At 43.3% G+C, this 19647-nt stretch overlaps 1 protein-coding gene across 9 annotated transcripts; it reads left to right on the top strand.

Annotated features, from left to right (window-relative positions):
• Positions 1-448: 448 nt before the first annotated feature.
• Positions 449-18954, top strand: SRSF11 (serine and arginine rich splicing factor 11). 9 transcript variants are annotated; one of them, NM_001397287.1, is made up of 13 exons: positions 449-473; positions 608-742; positions 5267-5400; positions 9373-9482; positions 10357-10449; positions 11725-11774; positions 12983-13110; positions 13806-13887; positions 14905-15036; positions 15555-15644; positions 15955-16050; positions 16616-16754; positions 16862-18954. In NM_001397287.1, exons 2-13 carry the CDS (start codon positions 618-620, stop codon positions 17057-17059), a joined length of 1377 nt encoding a protein of 458 aa, NP_001384216.1. In that variant the 5' UTR covers positions 449-473; positions 608-617; the 3' UTR covers positions 17060-18954. The 9 variants fall into 9 exon arrangements, with proteins under 9 accessions (NP_001384216.1, NP_001026467.1, NP_001384217.1 ...); NM_001031296.2 differs by having other exon boundaries at positions 16865-18954; NM_001397288.1 differs by having other exon boundaries at positions 449-742.
• The last annotated feature ends 693 nt before the right edge of the window (positions 18955-19647 follow it).

Consider the following 19647-nt stretch of genomic DNA (forward strand, 5'->3'; position numbering starts at 1 on the left):
TTCACAACACCTCGCACAAGGCCCTAACGTGCCGGCCCAGCTCGGGCTGAGGCCCTGACGCCCGTCCGCCCCCTTAGGGACTGAGAAGAGTCTGGATGGTGCGCAGAGGACGCCCGGGGCTCAGCAGCACCGCTGAAGTCTTCAGAGCCGCTCCTCCGCCCCGAGCACACGCACACGAGGCCGAACGCCTCACGACCAACGGCCGCCGCCAGCCCCATTCCCGCTCTGCGCATGTGCCACGCGTCCCGCGCGCCCCTGGGCGCCCAGCGCGCGTGCGCGGAGGCGGAGCGACTCCCTCCGCTCGGCTGCGCAGGCGCCGTCCCCGCGCCTTCCCGGGAGGGGCAGGGGACACGCGCATGCGCAGCCGCCGGCGCTCCGTGCCGTGAGGCTGCGTGGGTCGGCGGGGCGCGCGCGCTGCGCCTGCGCGGGGGCGGCGGCGGAGCATTGTGGGATACTGCGGCCCAGGCAGGCTGGTGAGGCGGCCGTGCTGCGCGGCGGAGCTTCTGCGCCAGGCCGCGGTCCGCGGGAGGCCCGGACGGCGCAGCCGGGGGCTGCTCGGGCCTTGACGCGCTCTTCCCTCCTCCCCCTCCCCCCGATGTGTTTGTAGCTCCGGCGCGATGGCCTCGAGCAGCACCGACGTGATCCAGGTCACCAACGTCTCCCCCAGCGCCAGCTCCGAGCAGATGCGGACGCTCTTCGGCTTCCTCGGAAAGATCGAGGAGCTGCGCCTCTTCCCCCCCGAGTGAGTCCGCGGCTCTCGCCGTCCCGCGGCCCCGTGCCTCCGCCCGCCGCGGCCTCCGCCCCCCTCCCCCAGCGCCCGCCTCCATGGCCGCGGCCCCGCGCCTCAGGGCCGCTCCCGCCCCGCTCCGCCGCCGCCCTCCGCGGAGCGCTTGGAGCTGCGGGGCGATGGCAGCGTGTGTGGGCCGGCTGTGCGGCCCGCCTGTCAGAGGCGCGTTTTTGGTAGGCACCCCTTGTTCTGGGGCTGAGCTCCAGAGCTGAGGGCAAGTTTAGGAGGGTGAGCCTTAAAACGAGTGTTTTGCATACAATCTTTGCAAGAAGTTCTGTGCGAAACGAGCAGCCGATGCTACATTTAATCTTAGCGGGACAGCCTACTGCAAAGCGTTTCTGTTTTCCATCGGTCAGTCTTCAATCCCTGCTAGCTCTGAACCCGGAAGATCTGCCCGTCCTGCTGTGCAGACTGGGAGCGCTGCGCGTGTTTGGGCTGCCTGCTGGAAATTGGGTGCTGGAGATGAAAACGTGGAAGGAAACGCAGTGTGCAGCTGAAGCAGAGTGGCAGTGCGGGTGTGAGCGCTGCTTTGTTACCAGCTGGGTAGCTGTGCGGAATGGCAGAGCCCGTGGTGCTCAGCACAGCCAACTGCCTTTAAACAGATGCGGTCACTGAGTGTGCTGCTTGGTATTTCCACGTGTTGTCAGATTTTGCAGGAGAAGTTATTATAGGCAAAAGCTGTTCCTGAAGCTTTGCACTGTTTTAGATACATATTAACTCGATATGTTAAAGGGTCACTTCTGTGGTTACAGAAGGGAACAAAGCTCAGCCCAGCAACTTTGTTACCGTGGCTGAGGCAGTCTGTGTGCTTGATTTAGCTCTGTTGCACAAACGTGTGAATTGCTGGCCCCATAGAACCTTGCTCAGTGCAGCTGATGGATCTGCCCTGGGTTGCACTGAAGAGAAGTCTGCCACGCATATGTCCAAGGATTGGGTTACCAGAGGGATGAGGTGGCATTGGAGAGCTGTGAATTGTATCCTCATGCCTGTTTGATGCGTTGGGTGCTGGGGGATAGCTAGTATCTTCAAGGCAACCTTTTGGCACGTATCCTGATGTAAGGCTGTTTCTGCACGCTGAGCTCCTGCTCTTCCCAGCTCACTTCTGCCTCCTTTGTTCTGGCACTGGTATTGTGGCTTTCACAGCTGTGTCGGTGAGGGCTCTGTGCTGATGGAGGAAGAGGCAACGTGGTGCAAATAACCTGAGATTCCAGATGTCTCAAAACACTAAAGGTCACTGAGAACGTTTGGCCTACGTTTCTTTTGTGTTTCAGATCTCTAAATGAAAGAGGATAATGCAACATCATCCCGTAGGGTTGTTGTGAAGATCTTAGCCTTTGTGAAGAAGTTGTAACTATAGGAAAACCACTGAGGAGGTCAGGAGGGAACAGGAAATGTAGTGTAACAAAATGGGTCTGGCACAGGAGATGCAGAAAATACTGAATAGCTGTTGGAGTGAACTGTGTCGTATCTTAGTGGAAAACTGGCTTTATTTCAAACTGTGTATGCTATTTAAATGAGCGGAAGGTTGCGCAGTTGAATTTGGAAAAGGCTTTTTTTCAGGCTGGCATTGCATTTTTAACCTGACGGTTATGAGGGTTTTTCCTGCTGTTCCCTTTGTGCCTCTGTTGCTGCGGAGGTGCCGCGGTCTGAGCGGGGATCGGTGCGGCAGCGCTGTGCTCTGCCGGGAGGTGTGGCCGTACTGAATGATGGATGGTGGGAGGGGTGCTGGGGGTGTCCGGTTTCGTTTGGAGCTGAGGGGAGAGGTGTGTTTGCCAGCACGAGTGGGTTCTTCCCTCCGTGCTGAAGGCTCTACTGTTCCTTCTCCTTTAAACTTGGGGTCCTGACTTTGAGATGGGCAGAATTGGAGGGAATGGACTTCTGAGAGAGCTTACAAAATATACATACAATATTTATGTATATTACAAAATCATACAGGATATATATTCATATATATAATGTATAATATAGAAAATTAAATTATATTGTACACATCCACGTATATATATATTGAAAATATTTCTACACACACACATAGAAGGTGATTTCAGCATGTCTTGTTGAGCATGTGGAGACTGTCCTATCAGAACTTACATTTCTGCTCTGAAATGTGGATGCAGAAACCAAGGTGGATTCTGGTCCTGTTGGTGGATGAGCGATCCAGTGCAATTGTTATTAACAGAGACGTTTATCAGGAAGAAAGCATATTTGCTGGAAAATCTAACCTACAGAGTTAACACTTAATAGAATTAGGAGCGTATATTGTAACTTTGTAAGTTGGGTGGTGTGGTAATTGATAAGATCTTCTGTCTTCTCTGTAATAATTGCAAGTGACTGTTAGACAACCACTCTCCTTGGAAGAGCAGCTTTGCTTAGTTGCCAGTGCTACATGGTTGCTGTGCTGAGACAAGGATGACAACTTCTGTTGCAAAGTGAGGAGCATGGGTGGGTGTTCCTGCCCTGGTTCTTCCCACCCTAGGATGAATATGGTGATATTGAAAGATGTCTCCTACTTGCACACCCTATTCACTACAGCCTGTCCGTGCTTGATGTTAGAGCAGCACTAATGTTGGTGTAAGCAGCAGGAATATCCCTTCAGAAATAAGATGTAATGTTTGAAATGCAGACTGTAATATGGGGGAACTTGGAAGGAGGTATGTGGGGGTTAGGAGGTGAGGGCTGGAATGCCCAGTTGACCTGATGTGGTTCAGAATTGAGATGTTGAGACACAGTAAATCATTGTGTGTCTCAGCATTCCTTTGCTCAGTGGTGGTGAAGGTTAGCTAGTTTTTGGCATTGGCACTAACAGAAAGAAAAAGTATTAGTTGTTATTTTTATTTTATATCATTCTTCTTTCTCCTGAATTGTGATAATCCCTATTTCAAGTGATCAAAGACTAAGATCAAAGATTTTTTCCAGATAAAACAGGTTGGCAATGAGATGAATTTTCAAAACTGTTTTGTTAACTGTTTCTGGATGTTGATTAGCAAAGGCAGGTCAGCATCATGAAGACCTGGGGGGCATTTCTGGGAGCTGGCTCCTCTGGCTGATTGCTGTCTGAGACTTAGGAACAGCCTGGCTCTGGTTGGGAAGCACAGCATTCGGGACTTGATGCTGCTTCCTGTGCCTGCTGTGAATCTTCTGTTGGCAGCTCTTAACTCACCTGCTGTGCAGTTCTGTCTGCATAACATTTTCTTTTGCTGTCATGTAATTTAAATTACTGACTAAAGGAAAATTTGCAGTTTTCATACAGTATGGACTTTGGAAATCTATTTTGGAAATTCACTGAATTGATTTTGCCTTCATTCTTTCTGTTGTTGTCGTTTTCCCCCTGGGGCTCTCACAGCCTACCATGCTTTCTTATTCTTGTAGGAATAGATGTTTCTAGTTGTATGAGAACTGTTGAATCACGGCCTGAGCCTCTGATTGACCACCTGAGGCGAGCGCTGAGTCAGCTGCAGGGGCACAGGCAAACGCAATTTCACCTGAGTAACCAGAAGGGGTGGAGCCTGGCTGCACCCCTCCTGGACCCCATTTAAGGGCTGACTCCCAAGGAGGAAAGATCTCTAGCTGGAGATCCTTCCTCTTGGAGTCCTTCCGCGAGCCCAGGGCACGGGTAAGATCTTTATTTCATTTCTCCTTTGTAACGCGATAATCTCTCTGGTCCAATACCTGTATACCTGTTTGCCATACACTAGTCTTTAAACAGACTCAAAGTTAACACATCCTCTTTTGGATTTTCCATACCTGGGGATTTTTGCACAGCCCTGTTGAGCTGCTCACTCCGAGCTGTGTGGTAGGCAGGGGCCCATCTTGCTGAGAGGCTTATGGTTACAGGTTGGTTGTCCAGAAACTCTTTGCCCTTTTGTGTGATTTCAGCTGTTGCATTGCCTACATGACATTCTGTGTTTGGGTTTTGTTCTGGTACTGCTGAATAACGGGCATGTTCTGAATGACATACCTTCCTCTGAAGGGAGATGGGTGGTTTCTGTGCATGCATTTAGCCACGAGAAGGAGGACAGTGAAGTTTGAGCTAGAAGCTCTTATGAAATAGTATTAAGAAGAAGAAAAATAGTCGTATTTTAATCATTACCTTCTTCATAGTTTACTTCAGAATTCTTATTTGGGTGCTAAAGCAGAGAGTACACAACTCCCATTTCTGTGGATTTCTGTTGTATATATGTAAGATAGCAGTTTTTCTTGAGTAAAGTACTTGTCTCCTTCCTTTCTTACAGATAAGTAATGAGAACTAATTTGCACTTAGGCAGCCAGCCATAGATATACCCTGCATAATGGAATTCATTTTCAGTTACAAGCAAGGCAGTCGAATCATTTCTGTAATTTTATAAGAGAGTGCCTTCATTCCGTGTAATTTCTTCTATAAACCTGTGTGACTTTTGGTGAAAGGCAAGAGAGGGTCGCAAAATGTCTCATCGCGTCCGATCTGGTTGTATCTCATTAATTTCTCTCCTTCTTTTTCAGTGATTCTCCTTTGCCTGTGTCATCACGTGTGTGTTTTGTAAAGTTCCACGATCCCGACTCGGCGGTTGTGGCCCAGCATCTGACAAACACTGTGTTCGTTGACAGAGCCTTGATAGTCGTTCCATATGCAGAAGGTTTGTGAATTGTTTAATGGTCTATGAAGCCAGCATATGATGACATTTTATTCCAGTATAGTTCACAAAAATGAGCATTAGTAAAATGTCAGATGTATGACTATTAACATTTAAAAAACCCTTGGTATATTGCAATTGGCTCTTGGATTAAATACTGTTTTTATTTAGTGATGCGGAATGAAAACGGGAAGCTTACACACTGGTTTTGTGTGTCTTAAGTTTAGAATATTAACAGTTTAGGCAGAATTACTTGCAAATTATGCTCTTTATTGATGTCAGTGGGACATTTTCATAAATGGAGTTCTGCAAACAGGTCAACGCTTTAAGGAAACTTTGCCTTAAGTAGTATTCATATCATTCACGTATGCGTGAATCTCTTCATGAGAATGGTTTCTCCCTCCCTGAGAGCACACGGGAGAGTAGGTTAACACCTCTTTGATATATGCTGCCTTGCACTCAGTGGGGAGCTTCCCTGAAAAGCCGTTCATTCGCTCTCATTGTGAACTCCAGTATACCAAGGGTTTCAATAGTTAGGATTTAATTTGAAAGTGAGATCTTCCAAGAGGTGCCAAACGGGCACTGGTACTAGATTTTATTCCAAGTTTTCTTGTTCAGCCATGCTATATTTTAATAGAATTTCACTAAATAATAAACTCTTCTCTCTGTTATTTGTGTGTGTGATTTTTGTAGTGGAGAAGGCAAATGCAAAGCCCTTCCAGATGACTGAAAAACAGTGGGTCCTCTGCAGCTACAGGGGATTCTAGACATTAACTAAAGGCCAGCAAGCACTCAAGTCCCCAAGTGTTTTCCTGGTGTAACCACTTGTTAACTACATTTTCTCTTCTTCTTTTTATTTTTACATTTTAGGGTGTTACAGTAATTTGAAAGGCAATGAGCAGGGTTTTTGGAACTTAAAAACTGTGCTGAGAAGACACCTCTTCTTGCAGAAGTCTTATTAAACTCTTCTAGACTTGCTTTAGAAGTAACCGATTTCCATTGTACTGTTTTCTTGTACTGATTTACTTTTGAAATAATGGGTTTTCCCGAATGGCTTGAATTAAATACCACCACTGCAGGTTAAGTCATACTACAATAATAAATTTGGTGTACGGTCTGGGTTCAGACCTTTTATCAAGACATTATAATGCTATAAGGATGTCTTTGGAGGCCTGGGGAACTGTCTTATCTTTGTATTCCTGCAATTTAAGAGATATGGAAACTTAATTTCTGGAACGTAGGAATCTGCAGCGTGACCTTTGATTGAGACATGCTGCTTTGGGGAGTACAGAGCACGTTCAGAAATTGCTGTGGAGTTACTGCTTCTGCTTTCCCTACTCCAGGTATTACAGTGTAGTGGAAAGGCATCTTATTCTCCTCTTTATATTAAAGCATGACATAGTAACAGTCCATCGGTGTCAGTACCGAAACATTCTCCAAGGCCCACGCTGATGGATGTCAGTGTTCAGCTTTTCCAACAAGGATAAAAATAATATTCTTTGTCAGTCTGACTTGTCCATTGTGCTCGATGGTGGATAAAGCTGGCACGTAAAAACTCTGCCCAGTAGTTTCAGTTCAGATTGTTTAAAGATAATAAATGACTTCATTGTATTTTAATGGGCCTGTTTAAGTCACAGAGTTCCTTATGGGCTGTTTCTTATGGTATTACAGTGATTCAGAGTGTGAACAGTTCTGTCATAATAATGTGGCCTATCCCCAGCGATGTGTTCAGCCAATAAAGTTCTGCCCCTCATTTTGTAACCATATGCTTTTGTCCCTGTATGGGAGCATCGTTTTACCTCTAATTGTGTGCTGCCAGGGTCCCAATTCAACAAGTTACTTAAGCACCATACAGCAAGATTCTTAAAACCACAGTGAAATTGCTCATGTGCTTAAAGTCAGGCAGTTGCTTAACTACTGTGCTGAACTGGGCCCTCACATCTCTTATTTTCTGCTGTGATAATTCTGTTTTAATATTGCCTGTCGCTAAAGTAAATGTTTATTATCTGTCTAGTGCAGTATTTATCCCATATATCACAAGTGCACTCCAGTTTTAGCACACACAGACATTTTGGTGTTGGCTGTTGCTTTGTGTTATAGAGCTATACACAAAGTCTACGGTAAGGTTTAGTATTCATTGTAATTTTCACTGTGATATTCCTAGATTTGGAAGGAACTCTAAGATTAAAGATGGCTGGGGGGGTATTTAGGTTCTTTGGTTAATGTTTGTTTCTTTTGTCTGTTTCTTTTTCTTTCATTTCTACATATTCATACAGTATTTCATGGTTCTAACAAAGCAGCAGTAAAAAAAGCTCTTGAAGCATGAAAATTAACTGGTGAGGGGCCTCATTGCTTTTTTAAATTGTAGTTTATTTATTTCTAAATACTTTTTTAAAAACGAGTAGAGGATCAGATGCATGATTTTTTTTTTTAATGAATGCAGATCTTCTCTGAGGTGTTTGGAGATAAGTGAGGATTTGTGTTTAGCTGCCGGAAATGTTGTAGCTGCACTAATTTGAAATGTTTAGCTATAATTGATAAATATCCTCTGAGACATAATTTTGCATGCAAAATTACCCCGTAATCTCTCTGTAGGTATGTTAATATATTTATGCGTTAATGCCCTTTATCTAAATGACCTTTTTCCCCTCCTCTCCCTCCATAACTTTTGGTATCTAAATTGATGGCAGCTCAATGACACGAGCAAGATAACAGTGCTGTGTGTTATACATTTGTTTATATTATCGGCACTTCTCAGTATAGGTGGAAGGAACCATTACCTTTATTTAACAGTGGTTTTTCTTTTTTGTTGTTGTGTTTTACAGTTCTTTTCCCTGGTTCAGCCTGAACTATATACCAGGCCCTGCTGAAAATACCACCCAACAGTTTTCTTCTGCAGCTTATCCAGTTTCTCTTAAGTGCCCTGTACATATTGTATGTTTTATGATGAGATGCAGTTTCTTAATGTGTATTACAGAAACACTACTGGTATTTGCAAATATTTAGTAAAATTGTTTTATTGAACTCTCATTTTGGGGGCTTGGGCACATTAACAAATTAATCCATCTGTATAGGGCTTTTGCTGTTGGATAGAATAAAAAACACCCACATAAGTACTTATTTCGTGGTAGGACCCTTCAAATTATCCGTGCAGAGCAGGCAGTAAAGTAAGACGCTTGTCTTAGTTGGCTGCAAGATTTGGGGTCAGAAGTTTGTTCCGTAGCAGCATTCTTGGTACAATAAGCATGGCACATATTGGAACATAAGCATTTTACTGCACAGGTAAGGAATGTGCCACGATGTACTGTACGTATGCACCCGCCCGCAGACACACAGCGTGTATTGGAAGATCTGCAGTCTGTCATTTTTATTTGACGAGTCAGCAAAAGCCCTACGCTTGATTCAGCAAAAGATATTTCCGTACCTTCTCTTTAAGTTTGACAAATTTTATATGGTAGGTGTAAAAGAAAACATAGTGAACTGTACCATATTATTAACCCCTAAATCAAACTTTTTTTGTCTTGTGTATCTTGATTTTTCTGTGTGCTTTGTAGTGAAGCAGCCGACACGAGTCGTTGTTCATAAAACAGCTTTTGAAAGTTGAGAGCACACCCCTGGAGAACCGACTGTGCTTGCTTACGTTTGGTTCATGACTTAAAAATCGAGTACAGGTGATGAAATCTTGGCAGTGTTAACAAAAAAGTAGTGTGTATTGTGCTATTTTTTTTTTGCTCTAGATACTTAACCATTTGTAGAGAAAAAGGAACAGTCAAATTTTCACGCATTGAAGTTTCATTCTGACAAAAAAAAAATTAATGATAAATATTAATAGCCATCAAGCTTTGTATTTTAGCAAACATAAGTACTTTCAACAAACTCAGGTGGTGTATCAGGGAGACATTTTCTTGGGTGTATTTGTGTTATTTTCTGCTTTAGAGAAAGAATGCATTCTAATGCCAGGCTATTTCTCTGCAGGAGTCATTCCTGATGAGACTAAGGCTTTGTCTCTCTTGGCACCAGCTAATGCTGTGGCAGGTCTGCTGCCTGGAGGTGGACTCCTGCCGACTCCCAACCCACTCTCTCAGGTAGGCTTTCTGGTTGGGCTGGGTGAAGGAAGCCCATTGCTGGGTGCTCACTTGCTTCCTGCTTGGTTGGTTGGTTTCCGGACGGACCCACCGGTGTGCTGATGGTGAGGCACAGAGTGCTTTAGTTTGGATACCTTGATGGATAGTTTTGTTGCAGCACTCTGATACAGTTTTTGTCCGATAGATGATGAGTTGTTAGGAGGAGTACTTCTGTTTCCCTAATGTGCCACTGCAGGTGTCTCGAAGCCTGTTTGCACCTCGGATCCCTTTTCTCTCCATTGTACACTTACGGAAAGATGTGACCAGGAGGAGAGATCTTACAGATGGAGTTTAAATTTCTGAATTTCAAGAGAGTGACGTGCTGTGGAGAAATAATTTCCAGTAACATTGCAGCTGAGGGGGGGGGAAAGTTGCAGTGTGTATTTGCTCTTGAAATACACAAAAAATCATGTGGAAGATGGATAGTAAAAAAAAAAAAGTATATTGCGGGGAAAAAAAAGTTCAAAAACATCTTACAAGAGCACAGAATCAAAGTGCAGGAGGCAGATCAGTGAGAGTAAGGCTTCGTTAGCTCTGCGTATCTCAGATCTGCTTCTTCAGCTTGTGCGTAGCACTCCTGTGTGTTACTTGTGTTATTTCTGACTGTGTGAAAGATGTACTTGCACTGAGTTGCTCAGAAGCTGTAGAGCTGAGCTTTGAAACCTGGGGAAAGTTAGAGAAGAATGAGGTCGCTGGCTCAGAAACTTGAAGTGAATTTTCATGGTAACTCCTAACAGAGTTTCATTTTAGAATATTTATAGAACGCTTGGAGACTTTGAACCAGCAGTTCTTGTCAGCTGAATGTTGCTGTGACTGATTGCTGTCTTTGTTGCAGATTGGTGCTGTTCCTTTAGCTGCTCTCGGAGCTCCTGCTCTCGATCCTGCCCTTGCTGCTCTCGGGCTTCCTGGAGCAAACTTAAACTCTCAGGTGTGTCGCACATTGTGCAGCGTTCTTTATTGTCCCACACATGTCAGTGGGTCAGGTTGGTGCTATTCTTAGGTTTCACCTCTGTATTAAATAACAAGCTGAAGATCTGGAAGTTGTTTTTTTTTTTTCACTACCCTCTTCTCCAATGAAAAGCAATTCTCAGTCATATCAATTCAGCAGCCACCGTCTGAAAATCCCATGATTGATTTTTCTGAGCACTCTTCAGAATAAATGATATCTGTAGTACTTTTAAATTAAATGTCAGAAGAACCCATAAATAGTTTGAGACTGACAGTGAAATGCTCTAAATGCGTCATTACCGTCCTCTGAATCTGTCTTATGACAGATCAGCAGTAGAAAGTGATGGTTGGCTCCTTAATTCTGTACTTGTAGGAAACACCAAGACTTCCTGAGATTGTAGGTCTGTAAAACTGGGGGGGGAAAAAAAGATTACAAGGACTAAGAAATAGTGAGTAGAACACTGAGTTAATCCTAAGGTATAAGAACCAAATATTGTACGGAGGGCATAATCTATAGATGAAGGCAGCATTAATTTATTGCAGTGCTAAGGAAATTCCTCATCTGGATTCTATTTATGCATGCTGATATGGAGATGAAAGAAGAAACAAATAAGCATTTTAAAAGGCTGATTAGAAAAATACATGTTTGGAATGATGAATGATTATTTCCTTTGTCCATTAAGCCAGTCGGACTGCAAGGCTGGGTTCTGCATGTGGCTGCCTCTCTGGGCATGAGATTGCTGGAAACAAATGGTTTGCTCTGTTGATGTACTGTTGGTTCAGGAAGTGTCCAGAGGTGATAATACGTGGATTTACTGAAGAGCTGTAAAAAGAACTTAATGCAGTTCTTAGAGTAAAGGAACTTTGCTTATTTTGTAAGTTGACACTGAGAACTTCTGATGGACATGTGTCTAAGTAAGTCTCTGTTCTTGAAGTAACAGTGAACTAACCTGTAAATACGAGAAGTATGTTCACTTTCATTTGGAAGTGCTTTGATTCTGTCAGGAAAGGCTGTTTGGCTCCTTGGGGAGGAAAAAAAAGAGCTTTAGCATCCTTGAAATGTGGTGACAGATGCTCATCCCCGCCCCCATCTGCAAGTTCTAAAACAGAATGGTGTATCTGTTTGTAACTTGTTGGGGGGCTGTTCCTTTACATAGACTGCTTTAGTTAACTGCCAATTGTACACTGATCATCTTAAGTACGTGCTTCTTCCAACATGATTTTAACTTCTCCCCCCCCCCCCCCCCCCCCCCAGTCTCTTGCAGCTGATCAACTACTCAAACTGATGAGCACAGTGGATCCAAAGTAAGTTTTGGTATTTACAAGTAGTTGTACTTGTGGGAAACTCTCTTGGGAATGACATCTGTGATTCAGAATCCCTTGTTTGTTCTACTGGATCTAATTAATGGAGAAGCCTCATGTTGTGGGCTTCACTGCTGATTCTGCCTGCTCTGGTGGGAAGAAGAGGACAGGAAACTAAGATTATTCTGCCTTGGATCTATGAAATAATCATAATAATTATTGTATATATAAAATAACCAATGAATCTCTGCAACTTCATTTTGCTAGAGACAAAAAGTTTCATGTGTGTAATTCTGGTCGTTCCTGTGCCTGTAATGTAATGGTACAGCTTGCAGCCAGAGCCATTGAGAGCACTATGGCTGAGAACGAGCCAGTGGCTGTAAGTGACCATAGTAACAGTCTGCACATTACAGCTTCAGAAGGTATTAAAAGCCAGCAGATTTGTCACTTGATAGGAGAAACCAAATAACAGAAACACAGATATTTGCTAATCTTTATTTCAGTGTTTAGAAAAAGAATGACTTTCTACAAAATGGTGTGGCATGTTAACAGCAAGTAGGGAAGGACTGCTTTTGAATTAAGTCAAAGCTATCTGTTCTACACCAGTGGATAAAGCTGTACATGTTCTGTCTTCAGTTTTGGTATTACTTTGGCATATTATTCTTTATTTTAAACAGACATTTCTGTGAGTGCATCAACCAATTGAACAAAGTAGTTACTGTAGGTAAGGGATACGTTGGGTGTAGTACACCTGCTTGGCTGTAAAGATACTTCCAGAATGGAACTTCTGAACCTTAATTTTCATCACTGTTTGTGGACTTCTTAATCTGGCTTATAGAGTGGAAAGTGATTTTCTACCGTGTAATGTGTTGTAGTTGATCTTTCAGGTGGTGAGAATTGAAATGGTACTGTACAAAAATGTACTGAGAAGCATCATCAGAAGCTTGCACAGGACTATGAACTCTCCTATTATGTATAGCTTACTGGAATTCTAAGAGTTTTGTACCACTGTCTCCATCACAGACTTCCCTCACTGTAGAATGTTTCATCACAGACTTATTTCTCTGTTACCTGAATGGTGACAAAATGCAGACAGATTGTGGTTCGCTTGGATCAGTCATTTTGGATAGGCTGCAAACTGGCAGCACAGGCTTGTGTGTTTTGGATATATAAATATACTGCATACGTAAATTGTTGTTTTTATTTTCCAGGTTGAACCACGTAGCTGCAGGTCTTGTTTCACCAAGTCTGAAATCAGATACCTCCAGTAAAGAAATAGAAGAAGCTATGAAAAGAGTACGAGAAGCACAGTCATTAATTTCTGCTGCTATAGAGCCAGGTAATTTTCAATTGTGGAATCCTTCATTCACGGTGGTGGTTTGACATAATATCTGCTTACTGTGCGTTGAATGCTTTCATTCTACGGTGGCTGAATTTATAACTCAAAAGTGTGAACAAATTAATTGCGATACGCTGTCTGTGCTGCCATTGTCCTGTAGATGCAGGGTGACTTAAGCTCAAATTATGTTTGCTCTTGGCAATTATGTCCCTTCTTTTAATTCCTGATCTGTGAAGTAATTCTTCTATTCCCCCTTCTTTGTGTGGTTTAGTTTTGCAGTTATCAATTGTAGAGTGTTGCAGCAGTTCATTCAGTATCCAGTAAGTCTGAGAAGTAACTCGGAACAGATTGAAAGCGATCTGAGAGGTTCTTTAGCTTTCATAAATGAGCAGAAGAGATTTTAACAAAGCTTCTCATTGCCTTCCAGCTGTCATTCTCTAAGCGGCTAAAATTAAAAATTTCCTGAATTTTGACTTCTTCAGTTTTGCATTTGAATTTGTGGATTTTTATGCCATGTGTGTCTTTGGTGTCTGTTCGTTCTTCTGAGGAAAAGGAGAGCTACAGCTTAACTTCTTTATTGTAATTATACCTACAGTGTGAAGTCCGACTGGGTTTTCTCTATAAGATTTTCTTGGGTACTAAAATAATACTAGTTTTATAAAAACCCACATGATACTTTCCCTTTTTAACTCCAGACAAAAAAGATGAAAAAAGAAGGCATTCAAGGTCAAGATCGCGCTCGAGGAGGAGGAGGACACCTTCTTCATCTAGACACAGGTAGTTACTGGATGTGCTTCTACAAACAAAACAAAAGCAGAACACTGCTGAACGATACGTTCAGAATCACCTCTTTGGAGTGACAGTTGGCTCGTGGAGGCATGGAGGAGTTGTGCAGAGAGCTGTGAGTGTGGTTTGACTTTATGGCAGTGTGAGGCGAAGGCCTGCTCCTGTCTTTATAGGAAGGGTTGGAGAGCAATGCTCGCAAAAATACCTTCAAAAATACTTTAAACTACAGCAGCAAGAACTTCAGGAGCACTTGGATAGCACTTCTACTGCTGTGGCTTCCTTGCCTATGTGAGTTTGGACTGGTTTTAAAAAGCAGACTACTTCTTACTTCAGAAAAGCAGCAGCTTAACACAAAGCCTTGATCTTACACGGCTCTTACTGCTACCAACAATTTCAGTTGTTATAGGCAGTCCATTTTACAACATTTCCTTAAACCTCTCTTCTTTTTTCAATGTCTTTCCAGTGTGCTTATGTAAAAATGACAATTTGTCTTAAAACCAAGCACTGGGAGGCTTTTGTGAGCACCGATACTCGTGCACAGTATCTGCTGGGCTGCTTGTTTCTTGTATGTGCAGCACATTCGCTTTGGTCTGTTCACATACCCTGACTAGGATGTTAATGCTGACCTGCCTAGGCAGAAACACTTCTGGAGTACTTATATTGTCAACTTGTCAACTCCCAGTTAGACAGTGTGTGCCAGCAGCCTTTGTGAAGCTGTTATAACTGACCTTCCCATTTGTACTTCTTTGCTGTTTGCTGATCAGTAGTTGGTTTGTATTTGGTTTTGGTGTTTTAAACATTTCTTCACAGTTCAGCAGTACTTGCCAGTTTTCCTCTCCAGTAGGACTGCTATTTTCTGACAAGCAGGGCGTGAGGAGAGCTGACTGAAAAACCCCTCGTCTTGTTTGGTTTTCTGCATTCTTTTTTCTGTTTCCTGCATTACAACACAGCACTGATCTGATCAACATTTCATGTATTTAACTCTCATGTGCAATGTACTTTTTGTAGGCGGTCAAGAAGCAGATCGAGGAGAAGGTCCCATTCAAAATCAAGAAGCAGGAGGCGATCTAAAAGTCCAAGGCGAAGAAGATCTCATTCCAGAGAGAGAAGTAGAAGATCCAGGAGCACATCCAAAACCAGGTAATCCTTCACTAAACTTACTATTTGCTAGAAACGGAGTTGTAAAACTCAGGTGTTTATTTAAAAGAAAAAAGTGCAGAGCAAAATGAACTCGTGGCTTTGAGGATGAACAAGAGACTGTTATTATTGCATAGAGCTTGCCCTACATGTGTGCAATCAGTCATGTGAATAACACACAACATGCTTTTCCTCAGAGTTCATAGACATTGTGTGTTTGCTGAGTCCTGCAGGGGCTGTCTTTGGGAAACAAGGAATGTGGGCATCTGGGCTTACAGATTTTGTGCTGTTCACACACTATAGTTTTTGTAACAAAACTGTTCTTATATTTATTAATAGGAAATTGTCTTTCTGGTTTCTTTTCTATTAATGTTAGTGTCACTGGGCCAAGAAAAAAATGAAAAAACACATGCTATCCAATGAAACTGTCATGTCTTCATTCATTTTTCTGTATAGCAGTAGTGAATGCTACTTGAGTAGCCTGAAAATGACTTAAATATAAATGTCTGTTTTACTGAAAGGGATAAAAAGAAAGAAGAGAAAGAAAAGAAGCGCTCTAAGACTCCCCCCAAAAGCTACAGCACAACGAGGCGATCCAGAAGCACAAGCAGGTATGGTAACTTGTGGAAAATGTGTGTGTTCTCTATTTCCAGCATACCTGGTCCACATCTATGGAAATAACGTTCTAGTATTTAGTAGGATGATGGTTGCTGTGGATATATTAGGTATGGGATATACTGGGCCAGTGGTTTCTTCGTTAAGGTGGCGGTGTAATAGGAAGTGGCTTACTCTGCTGATAGCAGATATCAACTTCCACTTATATTGTATATTTACTACATTTAGAGCTAATTGTGGAACTACAGATGTATTTGGAGCTTAAAAAAACAAACAGAAAAAGGCTTTAATGATTCTTTCCTGCAGGGAAAGACGGCGTAGAAGAAGCAGGAGTGGAACACGGTCACCTAAAAAACCCAGGTCACCTAAGAGGAAAATGTCGCGGTCCCCATCTCCCAGAAGGTCAGTAGCAAAGACCACAGTGGGGTTAGTCTGGAGATGGTACAAATATGGCTTGTCTCTTCTCCCTAGCCCGTGAGCTGGCTCCTTGAGAGGAGTGCATCTCTGCTGCCTCCTTTATCGTAACTTAATCACCTTCAGGAATGGACCTTCTGTGCACTAGCACCCAGGAGCTCCAAACCAGGGGTGTTGAGGGCTGAGGAGCAGCAGGCACCCGGCATCTGGGCCCTTTGCTCTGTGCAGTGGTGCTCAGCTGACTTCTGGGTGGACATCTGATCATCATCTCTCCCACAGTGTGGAGGTTGGGTTGTTCCTTAGTAAAACACTGTCATTTTGTCTTTGTTAGCAAAAGCACAGCTACCACTTTGTGGTGGTTGTGTTGGATCAGAGCTGAGAAATGGGGATGTTTGGTTATTGTCTGAAAGCAAACGGCACCAGAGTTGCACGTAGTTCTTTCAGCCATTAGGTTTTTAATGAACTGTGAGTAACTGTCTGGATGTAATTGGGGTTCTGTTCGTAGAATGGTGTGATTGTGGTTTTCATTCTTCTACATATTTTATCACTGTAGGCATAAAAAGGAAAAAAAGAAGGATAAAGACAAAGAGAGGAGCAGAGATGAGAGGGAACGGTCAACCAGCAAGAAAAAAAAAAGCAAAGACAAAGAGAAGGATCGAGAACGGAAATCCGAGAGTGATAAAGACGTGAAAGTATGCTTAAGGACCTGTTTATCTTCCCCACCTTTGCCGTAGCGTTGGCCTTACGCCCGCAGGGGCTATGAAAGCAAGTTTTAATTTGTTTTTTTATCTCGGCAAAGCAGGTCACAAGGGATTATGATGAAGAGGAACAGGGATATGACAGCGAGAAGGAGAAAAAGGAAGAAAAGAAAATGGCAGATTCTTCTTCTCCTAAAGTAAAGGAGTCTGCGGCTGAGAAAGGAAGTGGAGAATCAGCGAGGGAGTCCAAAGTGAACGGGGATGATCACCACGAAGAGGATATGGATATGAGTGACTGAAGTTTGCCTTTGCAGTGAACACACGGCTGCAGACGTGCATCAGTGTCATTCCTGTGTGATTCTTTTATGCTGTACTTGTTAATCCTAAATCCTAGATGTATACAGCTCCAAGCTATACATGGTTTGTAAGGCTCCTGATACTAACTCACATCAAAAGCTTTCTAGAAAGGTAACCATCCTTGTTACGGCCGAAAGGGATTGCGTAGCCAAGCGATTTTTACTAACTTGGTGATGCTTCAAGCAAAAGTAAAAAGCTGCATGCATCTACAGCAGGCATGGACTGTTTGTTGTATGATCTCCTGTAGTAAATCAGCTCACTTATGATAGTGTTTCTAGACTTTGATTCATTGCAGTAATAGAGCAGTATAGGGAATGCACTGACTGCATGTTGATTGTGGCAGAAACATCTTAATTGTTCTAAAATCCTACAACATACAGTGGATTTACTTAAGGGTCTTAAGTGTGACAAAAAAAAATTGGCAGTACATCTGGAAAGAAGCATTCTGACATAGGTAGGGTTTGTTTTGTTCTAAGCCATGTGGCTGAGCTTCTGTTTTTGGGGCTTTTGTTTTGTCTTTGGTTTCTGTTTCCTTGTTTTTTTCCCCGTGGGTTTTGTTTTGGCTTTGACAAAGTTAAAATGCACTGACCTTTTGGAGGGCTGACTTTCACCTGTCGGCTCCAGTCTTTCATCTGTTGGTTCACATCCACCCAGGCAGCAAAGAGTGACGAGCCGTAATGGCTCTGAGCTTTTGTGCTTCAGGTGTGGGAAGTGAAAATCCCTGCTTGATCAGTGCCCGGTGATTACGAGTCGAGGATAATGGCAGTTTTCACAATCAGGTTGTTCTATTTGTTCGTGAGCTGAACACGTGGGTAAAAGGTAGTGCATTTTAAAATTGACCTTCGTATGCTTTTAAAAGCAAGTCTACTTGATAATGTACTTTTTACTTGATCTCAAGTTGTATAAACTAATTTGTGTTTACTGTCACTGCAGTAGTAACCTTATGCACACAGTGATTCCATGTTATATGCAAAGTAGTTAGGCGAGCAGTTTTCTTAGTTACAGAAGTTCAACAGCTTTTACTTTTGTGCAGGTAAAAAGACAAAAGTAGGCTACAGTCTGTGCCATGTTGATGTACAGTTTCTTCTGAAATTGTTTTACAAAACTTTGATAATAAAACCCTTAAACTTATACTCCTGTTCCTATAAAACTGTACTGGTATTTATTTACACTGCTGAGTGTGTGAGACTTTACCTCCTTGTTTTCTTCACTCGTCTATTTCAAGAGGTCCGTAAGAGCCCCCCCTTTTGCTATGATTTGTGTGAGCTGTGAGGGCAGTGACAGCTGCTCTGCCATGGGGAGCTCTGACTCTCTGGGAGCGGAGGGAACAGGCCTGGATGGTAGGAGGGGGCAAATGCTTTTTAAAAGAAACATGGCTTTGTAAATCTGTTTTGTATTTCCATTGATCTTTTATCCTTAGGATGCTAACGGAAGGCACAGCACCAGGAAGCAGTGAGTGCTCTGTGCGAGCACAGTGAGCTGGGGAAGGAACGCGCTGGGTCCGACCCCCTGCTCTTTAAGCTGTCCTTCTGCCATAGGAGTGAATTTGCCATTTACAGATGAGGTGTCATTTTTTAGAATTTGTAGAAATGTAAATTTTTACCAACTGTTTTGAGTATTTTGTCAATACAGAGAGGTATATGTCATAAAACCAGTTCTAGCCTTTTATTTCTGACAGTGGAGAGAACATGATAGTTCTTGTAATAAAATACGGACACAGCTGAGGTGCATGATGTCTTCATAGATGTGCCTTTTTAGTTGTCATCAGGATATTTATATGTGAAGTATAAGAACATGAAACAATTTATAGTAATAAAGTAAACCTCCTTGATCCTTAGACCTTGGTGTTGTGAAAGTCATTCACGTGCCGTACAATGAGGGGCTGCCGCAGATCCTTGCAGGGCGCTGAGCTGAAGGGGGGCGGTGCAGAACTGATGGGTGTTTATGGTTTCCAGCTCAGGGTAGCAGGAAAGCATCACCTCTCCCCCCAGTGCCCCCGGCTGCCTGGAGAATCAAGGGTGTGTTTGCTAATGATGCATACACTGCATTTTATTGCCTCTCATGTAAGCGAGGCGGCTGCCTGGCTTTTACAGACTTAGAGCTGAGATGGGATGCCAAGTGCCAGAGGGACAGCTTGGTGCCATCTCCTGCAGGGCTCGGGCCTCCGCTGCCCTTCTGTGGCCTGCAGCTGCATGCCAGGTCTCACACTGTGCTGAGTAATTTCATTTTAGTGATTTAAATGGAATAATTATTACTGAAAATAAGATCTGCCTCTAGAGATGAGGCTTTCCAACTGGTCTGACAGTGTCTGCATTACTTAATTACTTTACCTCTTACCGCGAAGCTCCTCCTGCCCTCTGGCATTCCTAAAGGTGGCTTTAACTCACAGTAGGAAGTTGTAGTTCCATTTACCTCTGATAAATGGATGGTAGAAGTCAGCTGTCTCAGAACTGTGCCCCCCCCCCCAGGAGAGCCGCCATCACATCTCACTGTGGGTGAAGTTCTGGACATAGGAGATAAAACTCATGTA

The sequence above is a fragment of the Gallus gallus genome, chromosome 8 (genome assembly GCF_016699485.2).
Source record: "Gallus gallus isolate bGalGal1 chromosome 8, bGalGal1.mat.broiler.GRCg7b, whole genome shotgun sequence".
Classification (NCBI taxonomy): domain Eukaryota; kingdom Metazoa; phylum Chordata; class Aves; order Galliformes; family Phasianidae; genus Gallus; species Gallus gallus.